The sequence below is a fragment of the Bufo gargarizans genome, chromosome 2 (assembly GCF_014858855.1).
Source record: "Bufo gargarizans isolate SCDJY-AF-19 chromosome 2, ASM1485885v1, whole genome shotgun sequence".
NCBI classification, from domain to species: Eukaryota; Metazoa; Chordata; class Amphibia; order Anura; family Bufonidae; genus Bufo; species Bufo gargarizans.
The window spans coordinates 136,216,796-136,240,835 of record NC_058081.1 but is presented as its reverse complement, the minus strand read 5'-3'; the positions used below and the strand labels follow the sequence as shown (position 1 = coordinate 136,240,835).

The 24,040-nt window shown below is 43.0% G+C and overlaps 2 protein-coding genes across 10 annotated transcripts in view; one reads left to right on the top strand and one right to left on the bottom strand.

Annotated features, from left to right (window-relative positions):
• The window catches only part of WDR93 (WD repeat domain 93), a 57,983-nt gene extending 56,728 nt beyond the window's left edge, over positions 1-1,255 (bottom strand). For 2 of the 3 annotated variants that reach the window (XR_006387804.1, XM_044279484.1), the window contains exon 1: positions 1,076-1,255. Coding sequence is in view for 1 of the 3 variants with exons in the window: in XM_044279484.1 (XP_044135419.1) it covers positions 1,076-1,163 (88 nt within the window). In the remaining 2 variants the exon portion in view is untranslated. The remainder of the gene's footprint in view (positions 1-1,075) is intronic. The other variant, XM_044279485.1, reaches the window with a different exon arrangement.
• Positions 1,167-23,826, top strand: PEX11A (peroxisomal biogenesis factor 11 alpha). 7 transcript variants are annotated; one of them, XM_044279488.1, is made up of 5 exons: positions 1,167-1,261; positions 1,709-1,752; positions 12,992-13,074; positions 13,225-13,340; positions 21,057-23,826. In XM_044279488.1, the coding sequence occupies exons 3-5, from the start codon at positions 13,019-13,021 to the stop codon at positions 21,617-21,619; spliced, it is 735 nt and encodes a 244-aa protein (XP_044135423.1). In that variant the 5' UTR covers positions 1,167-1,261; positions 1,709-1,752; positions 12,992-13,018; the 3' UTR covers positions 21,620-23,826. The 7 variants fall into 7 exon arrangements, 4 of the variants coding, with proteins under 4 accessions (XP_044135423.1, XP_044135421.1, XP_044135425.1 ...); XM_044279486.1 differs by lacking the exon at positions 1,167-1,261 and adding an exon at positions 1,382-1,475; XM_044279490.1 differs by lacking the exon at positions 1,167-1,261 and adding an exon at positions 1,425-1,458.
• The last annotated feature ends 214 nt before the right edge of the window (positions 23,827-24,040 follow it).

Below are 24,040 nucleotides of genomic sequence, written 5' to 3'. Positions count from 1 at the left end.
CAAAAACCACAAGTAATTTGGTGCGAAATGCAGAGAATTATTATTATATATTTTTTAAATCCATGTGGAAAATCTGTTTGGCAACCTACACCTGTGCTATCATACCTGTGCAAATCAACAGTGTTTTACACAAGCAGAAAAGTGGGTGAGATTCTCAGCAATGCAGCCGATGACAAGCGATGCCACCGTGAAAACCAACACATTTTGGGTGGTTTTTGTGGTGGTGGAGTTCCTCCAGATCTGCTACAGATTTTTTGTGGATGGCTTTGTATACATTAGTGGGGTCATTTATCAAACTGGTGTAAAGAAGAACTGGCTTAGTTGCCCATAGCAACCAATCAGATCCCACCTTTCATTTTTTAGGGCTCCGTTGAAAAATGAAAGATGGAATCTGGTTGCTATTAGGGATGAGCAAATTTCATATTTTGAAGTTTGTGTGTGGGTTTGTGTTGTGGTATTTACTGAATTGCGTTATGGATTCCGTTACCATGGACCATAATGCAATTAATTCCATGACGGAATGCATAACTTACTGTAAACTGGACGGATCCGTTCTGCAGGGCCATTGACTTCTATTATGACGGAATGAATAACGGATTGCCTCTAAAGGCAGTCCGTCGCGGTCCGTGGTAATGGAATCCATAACGCAATTCAGTAAATACCACAACACGAACCCGCACACAAACTTCAAATTATGAAATTCGCTCATCCCTAGTAGCAACCAATCAGATTCCATCTTTCATTTTCCAAAGGAGCTCTAAAAAATGAAAGGTGGGATCCGATTGGTAGCTATGGGCAACTAAGCCAGTTGTACTGACCCCATAGGTTTATTTTATGTGCTGTTGCTGTTCTCTGAGGATGACTGTAGAGTTCTCTAATAGGATTGCTTACTGCCCACCCAACTAACACCCATTACTTTATTTTACCCCCAGCATGACATTTACGTACACGTGTGTGATTCACCAGCAGACCACTGCTGTAAGATTAGGCAGACAGAGCGCATGCGTCAGCCTCAGAAGCCGCTTCTCCAGTGCACTTTACCCCACAACCTGTGTCCTATATAAATGCTCCTCACCTCCCGCAATCCCGGTCACTGCCAGCCCGGATTCACCAGCCCCAGCCTCCTCTGCCTGCAGCTTGCTTCGCTTGCTACTCGTCACCATAGCAACCAAACCCCAGGAAGAGCCTGGGAACAAATACGGAAGCAGAAAAACGCCCGCTTGACGCCGTATTTTTATCTAAAACGGGGCTAATAACCGAGGTATTATTTTGGGCGAGTGTAGCCGGCTTGTTAAAAGATTATTCCGCTATTTGGCGAGCCTCCGGAACGTTGTGGTAACTTTAGCAGTTGCCGCCGGAGCCGGTAGGAGGCGGACAGTCACGTGACCGTGCGCCTGTCAGTGGCTCGCTGTGCGGTGGGCGGTCCTGTAATGAGTTGGGGTCGGCGGCGGTGAGCAGGTGACCTGGTGTGTGAGGTACAGTGCGCTCTATCAATGGTGCAATCCCCTTAGTGTGTGCACCCAGCAGCGCTAACGTTAACCCCTTCCTGACAATGAGTTTGCGTTTTCCTCCCTGCCTTCTTGGAGCCATAACTTTTTTTATTTTTCAGTTGACATAGCCGGATGGGAACTTTAGTTTTTTTTTAATATTTCATAGGATGTAGAAAGCTGGAAATTAATTCCAAGTTTTATGGGTTTTGTTTTTACAGCGTTCGCTCTATGGTAAAACTGACTTGTGCTCTTCATTCTCCAGGTCAGTACTATTCCGGTGATACCACATTTATACAGTTTCCGTAAGTTTTAATACTGAAAAAACTTTAAAAAAATTATTTTTTTTTCTCTTCGCCATATTCTGACCATAACTTTTTTTTTTTTAATATAGTTACGTCTGCGGAGCTGTGTGAGGGCTCACTTTTTGTGGGACGATTTATAGTTTTTATTGATACTGTTTTGGGATATGTATGACTTTCTAATAATTTATTATTTTTTTGTAGGTAAATTGATAAAAATAAGGCAAGTCGGACATTTTTTTTTTTATTTTTTTTTTTGCATTTACCATATTGGTGTTCTTATTTTTATTATTATTTTTTGTTTATATTAATTTTAGGGAACAGAGTTTTTATATATATATATATATATATATATATATATATATATATATATATAAAAATTCGGCGGCACCAGTAAACTGGCTCAGGTGCAACGTCCAAGGGAATGAGCTTTACCTTTAATATACACCAGAAATAGGACAGCACGCCAAGACTTGAAATTCACCCATGTGAAGCAGTAGCGACGTTTCAGCTCACAACTGAGCCTTTCTCAAGCAAAGAAATACAAGCTTGTGCCTACCTTAAATAGCACTCAGATAAGCAGAGGTGACCAATGAGATCAAAAACATGTGACCATTTACCATGTGAAGACCATTTACCTAATTAAGTCATGTGAACAATTACATATGCAAACAATTCTGACATTTGATACATAAAATTGCACATATTTGTGTTGCATCCAAACACTTTACATTTGATGGTGCATTTATCACAGTGCGTATATACGTAAACACAGTGAATTTAATAAATAGTATATAAATCATTAAAATCATCCACCACGGAGACTGGGAGAAAAGAGCGTTTGACAAGATCGCACGTCCATGTGAATACTGGCCAAAAATAGCATTTTTAACTAATACTGCAGGAACCACATAGTGTCAAAGACAAACCTCTAACGCAAATATGCGCACGCAGCTCAGCTCCACTACATCGCCAGTAACCCGGCTCCGTTGTATTCCTAGGTGAGAGCCAGCGCATGATGCGGCATTGACTTAGAAGTGTCATCTTTGTTTCTGGAAGGGCACCAATATTACCAATGTGTCAACCTGACTATCCGGGCCAATCGGAGAAGGATCCAACCTCCCGGATGGATCAACCCCTCCAAAGTTGTGGTCAGGTAAGGGGGACACCACACGTAATATGGTATACCCCGAACCATCTCACCGTTACGGTCCATAGATAGTCTAATGGGGATCTCCGATGTATATCGCTTGCTAGCAGAGATTGATTTGACACAAAGTGGAAACAACGCAGGAAAAACATCCTGTTCATTCTATACGCATGGAACACTGCGAACTGTCACATATGTTCACGCTTCTATATTCGCCATCTTCGCATCAGTCTACATGGTGTCTAAAAGGAAAAGAGAAAAGAGAGAGTTACTCATATGCTTGTAAATCTATATTCCACCTATAATACAGGGATTGTATTCGAAAGCATCAATCATGGAATGTCAGGCAAGCAGCCATCTAAACACATCCAGGGTTATATTCAACATTTAATTCTTTAGGTGTTAAGCTGTCTAGGGTGTATATCCACCACATTTCTTTATTTTTCAATATTTTGAGTCTGCTACCCCCTCTCCTAAGGGGAGGTACATGATCTACAATCCAGCATTTTAATTCACGTTCCACATGTTTATGTTCAGTAAAATGCTTCGGCACTGGTAAATCACATCGTTTCTGACGTATTGAGAATCTGATTATTCAATCTGGTTTTTAAATCAGTTGAAGTTTCTCCCACATATATCAGGTTGCATGGGCAAGTCAGAACAAAAACTACAAAATTGGAGTTGCACGTCAAATGAAAATTAATGGGGTATGTTCTTCCAGTGGCAAGATGTATGAAGCTGCGTCCTTTGCCAATATACTTGCAGTTTACGCAGCTCAGACACGGAAAACTACCCAAACCATGTTTTGTAAATGTCATTTGATGTGTTCTCTGTTTAGGGCCACAATCTGCTCGTACCAATTGGTCCTTCAGACTGCTAGCTCTCCGGTATGATAACAGGGGAGGCAGTCTGAATTCTTGAATGTCACTGAATGTGTTCCCCAATATGCTCCAATGTCGTTTAATGATCCTACCAATAGCAGCACTTTCCTCCGTATGTGTAGAGATAAAAGGTATCCGACGTGGGGGATTATCAATATTCTTACCCGCTAGGGTTTCTGCTCTATCCATGGTATAAGCCCTCTGTTTGTGTTTGTACAGCAACTTTGGCGGATAGCCCCTGTCCTCAAATTTCTTTGACATTTTATCAAGGGCCTCCGTCAAATTGCTGTCCTCTGAAGTTATCCTTCGTACCCGCAAAAATTGTGAGTACGGTAAATGTCTAACCATATTTCTCGGATGATTACTATCATACCGTAATATGGTGTTTTTGTCAGTGGGCTTAGTGTATAATTCTGTATGGAATTTGTCCCCAGAAAAAGTGACCGTGGTATCAAGGAACTGCACCTCCGTATGTGAAGAGACCAATGTGAATTGAAGATCACTATTTTTACTATTCAAGTAAATGTGAAAATCAATCAATTTGTTTTCAGTGCCAGTCCAGATGAGGAAGACATCATCGATATAACGCCACCACCGCAGAACATGTCTGAAGTGGTGTGAAACATAGATGACGTCTTCCTCAAATTTTCGCATAAAAATATTTGCGACCGTTGGGGCCACATTAGACCCCATCGCCACACCCCTTAGTTGTTTGTAGAAAGTATCCTGAAAAAGGAAATAATTCCAATGCAGGACAATGTGTAGAAGAGATAAAACGAAGTGCCTAGCAGATTCAGTCATCGAGGAAAGTTCCAGCATATATTCCACTGCTGCTATACCTAGTGTGTGATCAATCGAGGTATAAAGAGAGACCACATCAGAGGATGCAAGAATGTGTTTGCTCACTATCTAACTCAACCGCATTAAGTTTACACAGAAAATAAGTCGTGTCTTGAATGTATGAGACTGCCCCTATCGCAAAATTGCGGAGTATCCTATCCCAAAAAAAATCGCAATGTTACTGAATATTGACTCCGAACCGGATACTATCGGCCGGCCAGGGGGATCCACCAGAGACTTGGGGAGCACATATATCACAGGTGTGACTGGATGTGCCACCACAAGGTACTCACAGAGGTCCTGGTCAATCGCCCCCGCCGCCAATGCATCGGTAAGGCATTGTCTGATGATCCTGGCGATTTCAAATTTAGGGTCACAATTAATCGCCATATACACTTTCGTATCACCAAGCTGTCGCTCTATTTCCGCACTGTATTTGTGTTTATCTAAGAAGATATTGAAAAATAAAGAAATGTGGTGGATATACACCCTAGACAGCTTAACACCTAAAGGATTAAATGTTGAATATAACCCTGGATGTGTTTAGATGGCTGCTTGCCTGATATTCCATGACTGATTCTTTCAAATACAATCCCTGTGGTGTAGGTGGAATATAGATTTACAAGCACATGAGTAATTTTCTCTTTTCCTTTTTAGACACCATGTAGACTGATGCGAAGATGGCGAATATAGAAGTTTGAACATATGTGACAGTTCGCGGTGCTCTATGCGTGTAGAATTTACTGGATGGATTTTTCTGCGTTACTGTATCCACTTTGTGTCAAACCAATCTCTGCTACTAAGCGATATATATGGGAGATCCCCATTAGACTATCTATGGACCGTAATGGTGAGATGATTCGGGGTACACCACATTCACGTGGGGTGTCCCCCTTACCTGACCACAACTTTGGAGGGGTTGATCCATCCGGGAGGTGGGATCCTTCTCCGATTGGCCCGGATAGTCAGGTTGACACATTGGTAATATTGGTGCCCTTCCAGAAACAAAGATGACACTTCTAAGTCAATGCCGCATCATGCGCTGGCTCTCACCTAGGAATACAACGGAGCCGGGTTACTGGCGATGTAGTGGAGCTGAGCTGCGTGCGCATATTTGCGTTAGAGGTTTGTCTTTGACACTATGTGGTTCCTGCAGTATTAGTTAAAAATGCTATTTTTGGCCAGTATTCACATGGACGTGCGATCTTGTCAAACGCTCTTTTCTCCCAGTCTCCGTGGTGGATGATTTTAATGATTTATATACTATTTATTAAATTCACTGTGTTTACGTATATACGCACTGTGATAAATGCACCATCAAATGTAAAGTGTTTGGATGCAACACAAATATGTGCAATTTTATGTATCAAATGTCAGAATTGTTTGCATATGTAATTGTTCACATGACTTAATTAGGTAAATGGTCTTCACATGGTAAATGGTCACATGTTTTTGATCTGTATGCTCATTGGTCACCTCTGCTTATCTGAGTGCTATTTAAGGTAGGCACAAGCTTGTATTTCCTTGCTTGAGAAAGGCTCAGTTGTGAGCTGAAACGTCGCTACTGCTTCACATGGGTGAATTTCAAGTCTTGGAGTGCTGTCATATATATTATTAAAAAAAATTTTTTTTTAACTCCAAGTGGACCCCAACATGCAATCATTAGATTGCAATTTGTATTAAACTAAGGTTTTTTTTAACCACCATTAGCATATACAAAGATCAGTCTATTACTATTCAGTGCTGCCACCTGCTGGCCTAAATTGTAATAAGCCTTTGGACCCTAGTACAGACTCTGGCTTATTATTGCAGTACAGGGGGAAGTTTTCCTGCTTGGGAAGCACGCTTCCGGATTTTTAGCCTCTGAAATGCCGTGGTCACGTTTAATCATGGCATTTGAGGGGTTAAATGTCCGCAACCCAAAGGAAAAGACATGAACCTTCCTTAAATACAAGGCGTTACTTAACACAGGAATGTATAGTGCCAAAGTGCAAAGTGATGCAATTAATGTAATAATGGTCGCACCTTACTACTGACAGGAATGGTAATGGAATGTTCCACAAGGCTTCGGGCTGGTTCACATGAGTTTGATTGGTTCGGTAAACATGGTCTGTGTTTCGGCTGCATCTGCGGGACTGTCCGCGGCTCCCCTGACCTGATTTATGATCTAGTCCGTTCTATCGTACTCACAAGATGATGTGATCATGTATGAACTGATTGCACCATAAAAGATTATGAAGGAAAACCGGCTTGGTTGTCCACAGCAACCAATCAAATTCTACCTTTCATTTTCCAAAGAAGCTGTGAAAAAGAAAGGTGGAAACTGATTGGTGGCTATAGAAAACTAAGAGTCCGTTTTCCTTTACACTAGTTGTGATAAATCTCTCCCTGTGTTAGGCCTCATGCACACGACCATTGTTTTGGCGGCTCCGATGCGGACTCATTCACTTCAAGGGGGCTGCAAAAGATGCGGACAGCACTGTCCGCATCCGTTGCTCCGTTCCGTGGTCCGCCCAAAAAATATAACCTGTGCTATTCTTGTCCCTTTTGCAGATAAGAATAGGCAGTTATATTGATGGCTGTCCACGCCGTTAATGGCTGTCCACGCACACAGACGCCATCTATGTTTTGTGGATCCACAATCTGTGGACCGCAAAACACACAACGGTCGTGTGCATGAGGCCTTACAGTCAGTTAGCATCAGGGTAGCGACGGTCTGGGAGATGCGTCCAACACAAAGACCGTCGAAGATTTATCAAAGGGGTGTAAATTAAAAGGAGCTTGGAAAAATGAAAGGTACAATCTGGTTGGTTGCTACAGGCAACTAAGCCAGTTTTCCTTTACACCAGTTTTGATAAATGTTTCCCACACGGATCACGGTCCTGTAAATCAGACCTAAGGGTGCCTTTGCATATGGTGAAAAACTCTTCCAGATAATATGCAACATAAAGACTTCCCCATGTTATCATATGGGGTTGGAAAGTGTCCATCCCCGTCCTGGTTCCAACGCTCTGCTGCATAAATAATGTTGTGTTGCAGTTTTTCAAAAGCAGAATGAGGGAGATTTATCAAAACTGGTGTAAAGGAAAGCGGCCTAAGGCTACTTTCACATTAGCAGTTTTTACGGATCTGCAAAAAACACTTCCGTTACAATATCACAACCGCATGAACGGATCCGGTTGTATTGTGTCTTCTATAGCCGTGACGGATCCGTCATGAACTCCATTGAAAGTCAATGGGGGACGGATCCGTTTTCTATTGTGGCTCCGCTTCGTCAGGCGAACAGCAAAACGCTGCAAGCAGCGTTTTGGTGTTCGCCTCCAGAGCGGAATGGTGACTGATCGGAGCCAAACTGATGCATTCTGAGCCGATCCGTTTCCATTCAGAATCCATTAGGGCAAAACTGATCCGTTGTGGACCGCTTGTAAGAAGAGCCTATGGTGGATCTCCCAAAAGGAAAGCCAAAACGAGAGTGTGAAAGTAGCCTTATTGTTCATAGCAACCAATCAGATTCAGCCTTTCATTATTCAAAGCTCATTTGGAAAATTGAAAGCATCAATCTGATTGGTTACTATGGGCAACTAAGTCAGTTTTGATAAATCTACCCCACTGTTTTCATTCATGTCAGTGGGGGGATGCATATTTTTTGCCGGATTTTCCCACCACATGTGAGCGCCCTCTACAGGCCTAGCGCACTTATGGTCAGGCATACATCTGGTGCACTTGTAGATTGTGTAGTCTAAGTTTACACTTGTATTAGACAGTTATGAAATCTGCCCCATTGTTGACCACCAGAACTAACTCATAATGGTGCCTGTAGGCAGGGAGTATAGTGCTGACGCCACGCTGTTCCTGCTCTGTGACATATTGCAAGCGGTTAGGGATCCACAGCACTCGTAAATTCAAAATATCTTGTGGTTTATTCAGAAAACAACAAACATAGCAACGTTTTGACGTGAAGTCTTTATCAAGCAGTCATATTATAGAGCCTCCGAGTCTTACCCAAAGCTCAAGGTCTGAGTGCCAGTCTCTGTTGTAGACTCTGCCATATGCCAGATCTACCACCACCATTGTGAGAATGTATCTCTTCCATTGGAGGTACAGAACAATGTAAATAAGAACACACGTGTGAACCCAGCCAAAACTTTTCACATCAGTGAAGATTGTCCTTCTGCCCATTTTGTTGCCAGCTATTATGCCCAGAACCTGTTTGGGACAGGCTGAAATCAAGGTATCACTCTGTGTGTTGGCAATGTGAGATCAGTGGCTCAAAGTCCCTTTTTAGGGTGCCACATACTCATCCAAATCATTAAAGGGGTTGTCCGAGTTATGAAAAAAATATGTAGCACTGTAAATCTGATGGGCAGCAATTATAACTAAGCTTAGCAAGTTTTAAGTAGAAAAAATTTATATTTTCTAATTTCCCTGGTTCTATTCTGGCTTTTTGTTTACCTGCAATGACAACAATCTCTGCCCCTTCCCCGCTCTGCAAAAGGAGCAAATACAAGAGCTGCCCGAGTGCCATGTCTGCCTGCTGGGAGACTCAGCAGCATGTTGTATGTGTAGGACTACAATTCCCAGCTATACAATGACACTGCTGATACACACAGGATCTTCCCCCTACCTGTTCTTGTGCAGAACTCCTCTAGTCTGTCAGCTCCTGTGCCCAGCATTTGTCTCCTCACGGTCTGCAGCTGCTCAGTAAAGCCTTCAGCCCTGAGTCTGGGCAGCTGAAGGGGTTAGGAATCCAGGGAGAGAGCAGACAGCAGTGAAGGGGGGCGTGGCCAGCACAGTGACATCTCCTGTACAGACACATCTGCTCTTTCAGGCTTGTGCAGGAATCCTCATCAGAGCAGGGAGAGAAGCGGACATCACTGGTCATGTGACCCTCAGTGAAATCTGAGAAACCAGCCACTGGAGATAAAGTCCTTTCATTTGCCTAGTTAGAAACATACAAAGAACAAAAAAATAACTTTGACAACCCCTTTAAGAATTGTCTGTCTTCCCAATTTGATGCCAGATCTCGTGTCCAGAACCTATACAGTCAAGGCTGAACTCAAGTGAATGTTATATTTGGCATCACTCTCTCTGTATGTTGGCAGTGTGAGATCAGTGGCCCAACAATAGGAACCACCGTGCCAACCAACAGATTTGGCTTTAACCCCTTAGGGACTTAGGACGTACCGGTACGCCATGTTTGCCTAGTCCTTAAGGACCCAGGGCGTACTGGTACGTCCTAACTTTAAAACGCGATTGCGGTGGGGGTTAATCGGAACACACGCACCCCAAAATAGTGCCAATAAAACCGTCATCTCATCCCGCAAAAATCATACCCTACCCAAGGTAATCGCCCAAAAACTGAAAAAATTATGGCTCTCAGACTATGGAAACATTAAAACATGATATATTTTTTTTATTTTATTTTTTGCTTCAAAAATGAAATCATTGTATAAAACTTAAATAAAAAAATTAAAAAAAGTATACATATTGGGTATCGCAGCGTCCGTGACAACCTGGTCTATAAAAATATCACATGATCTAACCTGTCAGACGAATGTTGTAAATACCAAAAAACTGTGCCAAAACAGCTATTTCTTGTTACCTTGCCTCACAAAAAGTGTAATATAGAGCAACCAAAAATCATATGTACCCTAAACTAGTACCAACAATACTGCCACCCTAACCCATAGTTTCTAAAATGGGGCCACTTTTTTGGAGTTTCTACTCTAGGAGTGCATCAGAGGGGCTTCAAATGGGACATGGTGTAAAAAAAAAAACAGTCCAGGAAAACCTGCCTTCCAAAAACCGTATGGCATTCCTTTCCTTCTGCGCCCTGCCGTGTGCCCGTACAGCAGTTTACGACCACATATGGGGTGTTTCTGTAAACTACAGAATCGGAGCCAAAAATATTGAGTTTTGTTTGGCTGTTAACCCTTGCTTTGTAACTGGAAAAAAATTATAAAAATTTAAAATCTGCCAAAAATGTGAAATTTTGAAATTGTATCTCTATTTTCCATTAATTCTTGTGGAACACCTAAAGGGTTAACAAAGTTAGTAAAATCAGTTTTGAATACCTTGGGTGTAGTTAATAGAATTGGGTCATTTTTGGGTAGTTTCTATTATGTAAGCCTCGCAAAGTGACTTCAGACCTGAACTAGTCCCTAAAAATTGGGTTTTTGAAAATTTCAAGATTTGCTTCTAAGCCTTGTAACATCCCCAAAAAATAAAATATCATTCCCAAAATGATCCAAACATGAATTAGACATATGGGAAATGTAAAGTTATTATTTTTGGAGGTATTACTATGTATTATAGAAGTAGAGAAATTGAAACTTGGAAATTTTCTATATTTTTTTTTAATATTTTTGGTAAATTTGGTATTTAAAAAAAAAAAAAATACATTTTTTTTACTTCATTTTACCAGTGTCATGAAGTACAATATGTGACGAAAAAACTGTCTCAGAATGGCCTGGATAAGGCCTCATGCACACGACCGTTGTGTGCACCCGTGGCCGTTGTTCCGCTTTCCGTGATTTTCTGCGGACCCATTGACTTTCAATGGGTCCGTTGAAAACTCTGAAGATGCACCGTTTGTCATCCGCCTTCGTGATCTGTGTATCCTGTCCATCAAAAAAATATGACCTGTCCTATTTTTTGACGGACAACGGTTCACGGACCCATTCAAGTCAATGGGTCAGTGAAAGGTGAAAGAACACGGATGCACACAAGATTGGCATCCGTGGCCGTAGGTTACTTTCATACAGACAGATCCGAAGATCCGTCTGCATAAAAGCTTTTTCAGAGCTGAGTTTTCACTTTGTGAAAACTTAGATCCGACCGTATATTCTAACACAGAGGCATTCCCATAGTGATGGGGGAGGCTTCTAGTTAGAATATACAACGAACTGTGTACATGACTGCTGCCTGGCAGCACCCGATCTCTTACAGGGGGCCGTGATCCGCACAATTAACCCCTCAGGTGCTGCACCCTGTAAGAGATCTGGGGCTGCCAGGCAGCAGGGGGCAGACCCCCCTCCCTCCCCAGTTTAAATTTCATTGGTGGCCAGTGCGGCCCCCCTCCCTCCCTCTATTGTAATAAGAACATTGGAGGCCAGTGTGCGGCCTTCCCCGGCCCCCCCCCTCCCTCCCTCTATTGTAATAAGAACATTGGTGGCCAGTGTGCGGCCCCCCTCCCTCCCTCTATTGTATTAATAACATTGGTGGCACAGTGCGTGGCCGCCGCCGCCGCCCCCCCCCCCCCCTCCCTCCCTCCCTCTATTGTAATAATAACATTGGTGGCCAGTGTGCTGGGGCTTCTATCGGTTACCATGGCAGCCAAGACGCTACTGAAGTCCTGGCTGCCATGATTTGTCAGTGAGCAGCATTATACTCACGTGCGCCGTGGCCGCCGGGTGCTCCTTCTTCTGTCTGTGCGGCGCATTGCTAATGCTTATAGCTCACGTGTTCCGTGGCCGCCAGTCGCTCCTTCTGTCTGTGCGGCGCGTTGCTAATGCTTATAGCATTAGCAATGCGCCGCACAGACCTATGAGAAGGAGCGCCCGGCGGCCACGGCGCACGTGAGCTATAAACATTAGCAATGCGCCGCACAGACAGAAGGGGCGGCCACGGCGCACGTGAGTATAATGCTGCTCACTGCCATACCATGGCAGCCAGGACTTCAGTAGCGTCTTGGCTGCCATGGTAACCGATCGGAGCCCCAGCATTACACTGCTGGGACTCCGATCGGAACTGCCGCTCCGTGGTCATATCGCATATATCGCCCACCCCTACTTAGAGGACCTTTCACTAGTATACAAACTAAAAACTAACTCTATCAGTGGCTATGAGCTGTGCGCTGCGATTGGCCAGTGCTGCAGCAAGGGACACGCCTCCTACAAAAAAATCAGTCCAGTACAACAGACGGAGCTGAGACACCGGAGCCTATACAGGGCGAACGGAGCGGCGCCCCAGACATACTAGTAAGTGCAGGGGGACCCCTGGGCACCGCTCTGCCCACTGATAGTTAGTTTTTAGTTTGTATACTAGTGAAAGGTCCTCTTTACGGGGTTAAGCTAAACCTAAGGGCAGTATCCTGGCGACTCCCTGGTTTTCACCCTTTAACCGCTATACAGGGATCATGGGGGGGACTGCTGGAGCATCTATGTTGGATTGGATTAGCAGGTGATTGGAGAGGTGAATAATTTTTATTTTATTTTCCTCAAAGTTTATACATTTTCATATGTTGAATAACCCTTTTAATGTATGCTTTTGTGAGACCAAGTTTTCGGTTAATACGCCAATCATGTAATGCCTCACTTTCTGATACTCCAGGCGAAGCTGACCTACGTAATACTAATCATGGAGTCATTTGTGAAGTTCACAAACCAGAGTCAAGGAAGAGATCGACTTTTCAGGTACGGTTTCCCTCAGTCATCCCTATGGTATCATGTACTCAATGTGTGAGCCGTTTAGTTCTAGTTACCTTGTAGTATATGAGAAGAACCAGGAATCCTCATTTGATTTTTCTATGATCCCACCATCACGCTCATTTTTTTCCATTTCAGAGCTACTCAGTATGCATGCATGTTGCTTAGTTATGTTTTAGAAAATAAGGCTGGCAGAGAGAAAGTGGTAATGAAGCTCAAACGAGTGGAGTCTAACATGAGTTCTGGCCGTAAATGTAAGTACTAGACTGGGCTTGGCTTAGTTGCCGTTCCTTCCCCTCGTCTGCTGACTTTGTTCTCTGCTGTGTAGTAGTCTGCCTGCCCTGTTTATCCCTCGTATTGTCCAATCAATGTATTAATACATTCCTCTGCCTATAGTTTTATAAAATGAAGAACTGAGAATGTTGATCATCTTGACAGACCGTTTTTAAGATGTAGATTGCCCGATGTTGTGATAGTCATTGGTCTGGCTTAGGATGCCTCCAGTGATCTGCTATGATTGTTATGAGAGCCCAACCATACATTTCCACTGCAGCAGGAATGTATAAGGCTACTTTCACACTAGCGTTCGATCGGATCCGTTCTGAACGGATCCGATCATAATAATGCAGACGGAGGCTCCGTTCAGAACGGATCCGTCTGCATTATTTTAGCATATAACAGCTAAGTGTGAAAATGGCCTCGTACGGATCCGTCCAGACTTTCAATGTAAAGTCAATGGGGGACGGATCCGCCTGAAGATTGAGCCATATTGTGGCATCTTCAAACGGATCCGTCCCCATTGACTTACATTGTAAGTCTGGACGGATCCGCACGCCTCCGCACGGCCAGGCGGACACCCGAACGCTGCAAGCAGCGTTCAGCTGTCCGCCTGTCCGTGCGGAGGCGAGCGGAGCGGAGGCTGAACGCCGCCAGACTGATGCAGTCTGAGCGGATCCGCTCCATTCAGACTGCATCAGGGCTGGACGGCTGCGTTCGGGTCCGCTCGTGAGCCCCTTCAAACGGAGCTCACGAGCGGACCGACAAACGCTAGTGTGAAAGTAGCCTTACCTGTAGAGTTGTTGCGATACCAAATTTTTGATTCTGGTATGATACCATGAAAAAGTATTGCGATATTCGATACCACGCGAAAAAAATAAACCAAAAAAGCCACGTGCATTCCGCATTTTTAAAAATGGCGAATCGCGCAGTTTTTATTGATTTTTTATTTATTTTTTTCTGTTCCGGCATTCACCACCTAGAATTTTTTTTTTTATATTTTAATAGTTTGGACTTTTCTGACGTGGCGATATGTAATGTTTATTATTTATATATTTTATATGTGAAATTGGGAAAAGGGGGTGATTTATACTTCATATTTTGGTGGGATGTTTTTTTTAGTTTTTTTTTACACTTTTTATTTAATAACTATTACCCCCCTTAGGGGATAGAACCTGGGATCTTTCATCCCTTGTCCTATTCAGCCTGATAGATCTCTATCAGGGTGAATAGGACTTCACACTGTCCCTGCTGCTCTGTGCTTTGTGCACACAGCATCAGGGATGTTACCATGGCAACCAGGGCTTCTGTAGCGTCCTGGCTGCCATGGTAACCGATCGGAGCCCCAGGCTTACACAGCTGGGGCTCCGATCAGAAGCTGCCACTGCACCACCAATGAGGGGGAGGGGAGAGGACCCTGTGCCCACTGCCACCAAGGATTTTAATACTGGGGGGTTGAGAGGGGCCGGCGCACTGTGCCACCAATGATTTTAATGGAATGGGGGGTTGAGGGGGGGCACACTGCACCACCAATGATTACCCCTTTATACAGGAGGCGGGTACTGGCAGATCAGCGGCAGTTAACCCCTTAGGTGCCGCACCTGAGGGGTTAACTGCCGCTGATCGCAGCTCCCTGTCAGGGGCAGGGTGCCGGCAATGCGATTCTGCTGCCGGCACCCGCCTCCTGTATTGTGTTAAAGACTGACTACTGTATATGAGTCCAGACTTTCACTATTAGGCTACACAGAGCGGCGCCCAGCGATGTCCCAGCACTCACCATTAGTCCTGGGTGCCGCTCCGTTCGCCCGCAGTGCCCCATTACTGTCTCCTCTCCTGCTCCACATGCTGCTGATTACTATCGGAGCGATGGGGAGGAGACATCAGCTTCACTAGTGGGCGTTCCTTCTCCCTGGCTGTAGCGCTGTCCAATCGCAGCGCAGGGAGAAGGAACGCCCACTAGTGAAGCTGATGTCTCCTCCCATCGCTCCGATAGTAATCAGCAGCATGTGGCGCAGGAGAGGAGACAGTAATGGGGCACTGGGGGCGAACGGAGCGGCGCCCAGGACTAATGGTGAGTGTTGAGACATCACTGGGCGCCGCTCTGTGTGGGAATAGTCCTATCATTGGTGGCGCAGTGCGCCCGCCCCTCCTCCGCCCCTCTCTTCTCATTGGTGGCAGCCATGAAACCCATAGGACACATGGGGATTACTGAGGAAGGCTATGGTGTGTTATTTCTTTACCACAGAGCACTGTTCCCTAAGGCAGTTACCAAAATCCTTACTTCTGCCTCTTCCACCCAATCCATATGCAGTTGGGAAAAGCTCCCATTGACCAGGATATGATCGCCTAGTGGGGGATTATCTCCTCTAAATGAGACCTCACCAGCTTTTTCTTCTGGTCAGTCCAGTCTGTGGTTTCTATATGATTTATTTTCCAAATCTCACCTAGCCAAGAAGCCCTGATTTTAACAACTGTCGACAAGAGCAAAGGAAATCGGGCTGTTAAACCAAAACCATAGATTGAGAAAATTATAAAAATTCCACATCCTATTCATTTCTTGTAATATCTTATTTCTCATATAAATTTAACCATATTCAGCAGATAACCATCATGTCTGCCTGTTTCCTGTAATCATCTAAGGCTACTTTCACACTGGCGTTTCTGGGTCCGCTTGTGAGATCCGTTTCAAGGCTCTCACAAGTGGCCCAAAACGGATCAGTTCAGCCCCAATGCATTCTGAATGGCTAAGGATCCGTTCAGAATGCATCAGTTTGCCTCCGTTCAGCCTCCATTCTGCTCTGGAGGCGGACACCAAAATGCTGCTTGCAGCGTTTTGATGTCCGTCTGACGAAACGGATCCGTCCTGACTTGCAATGTAAGTCAATGGGGACGGATCCGTTTTTACTAACACAATATGGTGCAATTGAAAACGGATCTGCCTCCCATTGACTTTCAATGTGAGTCAAGACGAATCCGTTTGCATTATCATGAACAAAAAAAAATTAAATAAATATTGTTTTTTTTTGTTCATCTTATAGATTTTTTTGACTGGGTGACTAAAATAATAGATGGTGGAGGTGCAGTAGACATTGCATATCTATATTTTAGTAAGGCTTTTGACACTGTCCCACATAGAAGACTTATCAATAAACTGCAGTCATTGAGCTTGGACTCCCATATTGTTGAGTGGATTAGGCAGTGGCTGAGTGACAGACAACAGAGGGTTGTAGTCAATGGAGAACATTCAAAACAAGGTCATGTTACCAGTGGGGTTCCACAGGGATCTGTACTGGGACCAATTTTGTTTAATATCTTCATAAGTGATATTGCAAAAGGCCTCGATGGTAAGGTTTGTCTTTTTGCTGATGACACAAAGATATGTAACAGGGTTGATGTTCCTGGAGGGAAACGCCAAATGGAAAAAGATTTAGGAAAACTAGAAGAATAGTCAGAACTCTGGCAACTGAAATTTAATGTGGATAAGTGCAAGATAATGCACCTGGGGCGTAAAAACCCAAGGGCAGAATATAGAATATTTGACACAGTCCTGACCTCAGTATCTGAGGAAAGGGATTTAGGAGTAATTATTTCAGAAGACTTAAAGGTGGGAAGACAATGTAATAGAGCAGCACGAAATGCCAGCAGAATGCTTGGATGTATAGGGAGAGGTATAAGCAGTAGAAAGAGTGAAGTGCTTATGCCGCTGTACAGAACACTGGTGAGACCTCACTTGGAGTATTGTGCGCAGTACTGGAGGCCATATCTCCAGAAGGATATTGATACTTTGGAGAGAGTTCAGAGAAGAGCTACTAAACTAGTACATGGATTGCAGGATAAAACCTACCAGGAAAGGTTAAAGGACCTTAATATGTACAGGGAGTGCAGAATTATTAGGCAAGTTGTATTTTTGAGGATTAATTTTATTATTGAACAACAACCATGTTCTCAATGAACCCAAAAAACTCATTAATATCAAAGCTGAATATTTTTGGAAGTAGTTTTTAGTTTGTTTTTAGTTTTAGCTATTTTAGGGGGATATCTGTGAGTGCAGGTGACTATTACTGTAAGTAATTATTAGGCAACTTAACAAAAAACAAATATATACCCATTTCAATTATTTATTTTTACCAGTGAAACCAATATAACATCTCAACATTCACAAATATACATTTCTGACATTCAAAAACAAAACAAAAACAAATCGGTGACCAATATAGCCACCTTTCTTTGCAAGGACACTCAAAAGTCTGCCATCCATGGATTCTGTCAGTGTTTTGATCTGTTCACCATCAACATTGCGTGCAGCAGCAACCACAGCCTCCCAGACACTGTTCAGAGAGGTGTACTGTTTTCCCTCCTTGTAAATCTCACATTTGATGATGGACCACAGGTTCTCAATGGGGTTCAGATCAGGTGAACAAGGAGGCCATGTCATTAGATTTTCTTCTTTTATACCCTTTCTTGCCAGCCACGTTGTGGAGTACTTGGACGCGTGTGATGGAGCATTGTCCTGCATGAAAATCATGTTTTTCTTGAAGGATGCAGACTTCTTCCTGTACCACTGCTTGAAGAAGGTGTCTTCCAGAAACTGGCAGTAGGACTGGGAGTTGAGCTTGACTCCATCCTCAACCCAAAAAGGCCCCACAAGCTCATCTTTGATGATACCAGCCCAAACCAGTACTCCACCTCCACCTTGCTGGCGTCTGAGTCGGACTGGAGCTCTCTGCCCTTTACCAATCCAGCCATCTGGCCCATCAAGACTCACTCTCATTTCATCAGTCCATAAAACCTTAGAAAAATCAGTCTTGAGATATTTCTTGGCCCAGTCTTGACGTTTCAGCTTGTGTGTCTTGTTCAGTGGTGGTAGTCTTTCAGCCTTTCTTACCTTGGCCATGTCTGAGTATTGCACACCTTGTGATTTTGGGCACTCCAGTGATGTTGCAGCTCTGAAATATGGCCAAACTGGTGGCAAGTGGCATCTTGGCAGCTGCACGCTTGACTTTTCTCAGTTCATGGGCAGTTATTTTGCGCCTTGGTTTTTCCACACGCTTCTTGCGACCCTGTTGACTATTTTGAATAAAACGCTTGATTGTTCGATGATCACGCTTCAGAAGCTTTGCAATTTTAAGAGTGCTAGATCCCTCTGCAAGATATCTCACTATTTTTGACTTTTCTGAGCCTGTCAAGTCCTTCTTTTGACCCATTTTGCCAAAGGAAAGGAAGTTGCCTAATAATTATGCACACCTGATATAGGGTGTTGATGTCCTTAGACCACACCCCTTCTTATTACAGAGATGCACATCACCTAATATGCTTAATTGGTAGTAGGCTTTCGAGCCTATACAGCTTGGAGTAAGACAACATGCATAAAGAGGATGATGTGGTCAAAATACTCATTTGCCTAATAATTCTGCACGTAGTGTATAGCTTGGAAGAAAGAAGAGACAGAGGGGATATGATAGAAACTTTTAAATACATAAAGGGAATCAACTCTGTAAAGGAGGAGAGACTATTTAAAAGAAGAAAAACTACCACAAGAGGACACAGTTTTAAATTAGAGGGGCAAAGGTTTAAAAGTAATATAAGGAAGTATTACTTTACTGAGAGAGTAGTGGATGCATGGAATAGCCTTCCTGCAGAAGTGGTAGCTGCAAATACAGTGAAGGAGTTTAAGCATGCATGGGATAGGCATAAGGCTATCCTTCATATAAGATAGGGCCAGGGACTATTCATAGGATTCAGATATATTGGGCAGACTAGATGGGCCAAATGGTTCTTATCTGCCGACACATTCTATGTTTCCGTTCTGAACGGATACAAGCGTTTGCATTATAGGTGCGGATCCGTCTGTGCAGATACCAGACGGATCCGCACCTAAACGCAGGTGTGAAAGTAGCCTAAGTCAGGCATGCTCAACCTGCGGCCCTCCAGCTGTTAAAAAAACTACAGCTATCAGCCTACAGCAGGACATTGTGGATGTTGTAGTTTTACAACAGCTGGAGGGCCACCGGTTGAGCATGCCTGACCTAAGTCAAGGCGTGAACAAATTACTGTTAATACTGGGGGAACTGCTCCAGGATCCATTTTTTGGTAGTTTTTCTTTAATGTGGTCAGTTAGTAAAACAAAGGAGTAAATTTCTGTAAGTACTGGGATTCTGTTTCTAGGATGTTTAGCCCTACGTTATTCCTCTGTAGTCTTTTCAAGTGTCTTCTTCATTACAACACGTTTCTCCAGAAATATTTCTGTTCCAACACATACTTGAATGTAGCATTTGCAGAATTGGATTATCCTCTTTAATATGATAATTACACAATAAGTTACTAAAGATACTTGTGCAAACTGGATTTCTCTTTTCAAATTTTTAAGTCAAACATATTTTTGGATATCTTTTTATGATGCCTAAACCCCAAAATATTGAATGCCTCCACACATGAAGAAATTCCAAAACTATAATTTATTAACAATGATATTATAAAAAAAATCTGCTGACAGCAGTGTATAATTCATAAGATTGTTACCAAGACAATACTTTATCGAAAAATGATATCCTAAAAATACAACAACATGATTTAATTCATAAAATAGGCAGCAGATAAGAACAAACAGGAGAGGACTGATAGACCCAAAAGGGGGCCGAGGGGTCGGCCACAGCAAAAATTCTGGTTACCGACAAAAGACGGATATAAAGTAGGAAAAGACTGCCAGCGGGGAGCATGCCTAGAAAAATTAAATTAAACCTGTTTCAATGAACCTAGGTGCAGCGATCCCCAAATTGACAGAAACAACCGGCTGACGGAATGAGTACAAATAATATATAATACCAGATGCTGTGCGTCGGCCCCTTGGTCCACTCCTGTCCAACGCCGTTTCGCCTGTCCACCTCCTATGCCTACATTTTTGAGAGTCTTGTAAAACCCTTTAATGTTGGTAGAAGCTACAGCTGACCATTTATCTCCCTTAGGCCTATTGCACACGGCCGTTTTTTTTTTTCCCGTTTACTGGCCGTTTTTTGCGGTCCGTATACTGGAACCATTCATTTCAATGGTTCCGCAAAAAAAAAACGGAATGTACTCCGTATGCATTCCGTTTCCGTATTTCCGTCTTTCCATTCCGTTTTAACATAGAACATGTCCTATTATTGCCCGCAAATCACAGTCCGTGGCTCCATTCAAGTCAATGGATCCGCAAAAAAAACGGAACACATACGGAAATGCATCCGCATGTCTTCCGTTTCCGTTCCGTTTTTTCCTGAACCATCTATTGAAAATGTTATGCCCAGCCCAATTTTATCTATGTAATTACTGTATACTGTATATGCCATACGGAAAAACGGAACGGAAACAAAAAACGGAACAACGGATCCATGAAAAACTGACCGCAAAACACTGAAAAAGCCATACGGTCGTGTGCAATAGGCCTTACAGGGTTGGTTGGGCATTCAAATGAATTGCCAACCAACAGGCCAGAGCAGGCACTTATTGGCTTCTCAATCTGGCTCAGATTATGTTTTTTTATGACGTTCATATATAAAAGGAACATATTCTCTTCCTGGGAGGATTGCTTTTTGTTCATCGATAAGTAGAGTATCAGGAGATCATCTCTGCGTGGTCTAGATTGGAATGCGCTTGGAGTGATCATTTTGTTGATGTGGATCTAAGGCTCTGACAAGTAATTAACTGTATTTCTCTTTCAGTATTTCGGCTGGGTAACGTGGTTCATGCTATCGAAGCTTCAAAAGCCTCTATCCAGCTGCCCGATGCCGTTCTGTGCTACTGCTTAACTGCGGCCAATTTAAACCGCCTTCTGTATTTCACTTGTGACACTGTCCTATGGGTGAGAAGTGTGGATCTAGTTTCTGACATCAACAAGGAGAAGTGGCGACATCGTGCCAGCTTGTGTTATCTCTACTCGCTTCTCTTTCAGCTGGCCAGGGATTTCTATGAGTTAATAAACTGCATGGAGAAAGAGAAGACATGCAGACGAAAAGGGGCCAATCATGAGAACGGTCTCGCTCTGAATTCAAGCAATACATTACTAAAAAGCTTGGAGAACTACTTCTTTATACTTGGATTAAGTTTAAAGAACCACCCAGCCCTCTTATTAGACACCATAAAAAATGTGTGTGATCTCTTTAGTCCTCTTGATCAATTAGGATTTTACAAAACCAATCCTGGATTCATTGGAATTTCTGGCCTGGTATCTTCCATTGTGGGCATTATGACTGCAGCCAATCCACAGTTAAAGTTAAAAAACTGATTGGAGGAAAGAGATGATGACCACTTGATATTTCTTATGCTGCTAGTTTATACAGCTGATGATTTTACTCCCCTAGATGAAATGAGATTTAACTCATGCTGGTTTTACCGTGCAGAGCTGCACAAGCTGGCCCTAGATATAATGATTTCTTTTCACTACAACCAGTAATAATTATGCTGTAATTATTCTTTATACAGTTCTAGCCTATTCCACAGCACTTTCTATTTGGTGGACGTGATGAACTGCAAAATGGACTGTTTGAAACAAATAACTGGCAATGAAACAAATGGACGAAGGACCCTAGCTATAGGGTGAAGAGTCGTGCACCTCTGGAAGTAATCCCACCCATTCCGCTTTGATTGATGTCCCAAGTCTGGGATACATCTTTACTGGATAACTCAGTGCAAAGCAAGGTCTACTGTCCTTGGTTTTATCTGCGCATGCGCAAGATGCTGCTGAGTGACATCCTGGCCATGGAATGTCAATCAATACAGACTGTTCACCTCACAGGCACCACCTAGACGACTCTTTGTGTTCAGAAAGGAATTACCTAGAAGTAGAACAATATTGCGCCTTGCGACATGCCACTGCTGCGATGTGACACCCACAGAAAATCCAGCACTGATACATTGTGGTCTATGATGGCATTTTCACATGCAAGTCATACGCAACATGTGACTTGGCTGTGTTCTTTGCAGCCAAATGACAGTACTAAAGTCTTGCAACAGCAATTTGCAGTCAGGTTGTACAATCTGTTTTGGGTTGCACATCTTTTCTGAGACTTGCTGTCACACAGCCGTGTAGCCTGGCAGCCATGTTAATTTCTGAAAATCTAGTGACAGGTTCCCTTCGAAAGGGCAGCAGAGTTGGATGGAGAGGTGTGGGTGAGCAGCCCAGTTCTATTTGTGCCATGGGCATTGTTGCAGTACAAGATGTGTGACTTTTTCCTGAAATGTTGCAGTTTCAAGTCATGCATGAAACTATAAATGCTACAACTTTATTCCTCATGCACACAGAGGCTGAATGGGGCAGTAATCTGGCAGCCATGGACATAGATGGTGTCTTACCCTGCCTTCCTACCTCAAATTTAATACATAGGCCCACATTTGTTAACATATATGCGCCATTTGTTGGCATAAAATGTTGCACAAATTGTATTATTCATCATGTGCACTAATAAGTTGAAAAGTGAGCATGGTTACTAAAGAGTATTCATGGTATTAAAACAAATTTATTTAGTAAGGCAGAAAATTGAAAATTTTTAGTACATATGTACCCCTGCTCATAACAGGTGTAGCTTATATTTCTGAAGAGGCAGGCATCTTATATTTTTTACTTTATTTATATTATGTTGCCGATGCCACCACAACATATGCCGCAGTTGGCAGCTGTTTCAATACAATTGAAACCCGTCTGCAGTGTCCGGGATCAGATATAACTCTGAGCCAGGTCATTTAACCACTTAGTCAATAGCACCAGTCTCATCTCAGCTGTTAGACAAAGGGAAAGAAAACTCCCTCTGTCTGCATCCAATCTACCCCCAGTACAGTTGTGGGATGCTAAATGATTGTCATGGTGGCCCAGGGGCCTTGTGAAAGCTGAGCTTTGCCTGCTTGTATTACACTTAGAGGTAAGGTGTAATAGGAGATCAGTAAAATCACTATACACTGCAATAAAATAAAGCAGTGTATACTTCAAGCAATCAAGTCCCTTAATGTGACTAAAATAAGTTCATATAAAGCTTTTTAAAAATATTTGAAAAAACACATCTGTTAAAAATTCAAAACAAAATTCAATTTTCCAATGCCAGGATTGACAGTTTTTGTCAACTCTCCTTCTCAAAAAGCTGAAAAAAAATAATTATCAACAGCATGTTCTGAAAACAAAGCCTAAGAAAATGTGGAATTGCAGTTCCCCCCCCTCCATTTTCACCGTACAAAAACAACAAAAAATATATATATTTCTTTTGGCCATTTCTAAATACGTGAAAATGGTGCCATGAAGGAAAACATCTCTACCCACCAAAAACAAGGCCTAATATAGCTTTTTCAATAGAGAAATAAATCTTTGGATGCTGTATTGTGGAGATTTTCTTCTCTAGAAGACAGCTGAGGTTTTGGATTAGGGTCCATTCACACGTCCGTTGTTTGTTTCCTGATCTGTTCCGTTTTTTGCTGAACAGATCTGGACCCATTCATTTTCAATGGGTCCTGAAAAAAAAACGGACAGCACAATGTCAGATTTTTTTTCAGGACCCATTGAAAATTAATGGGTCCAGATCTGGTCCAGATCTGTTCAGCAAAAAACGGAACAGATCAGGAAAGAAACAACGGACGTGTGAATGGACCCTTAGGGGTGTACACAGATCTTCCCTGCCCCACCCAGTCTGAGTGCACATGCAGAAGTCATTTGCCAGGCAAT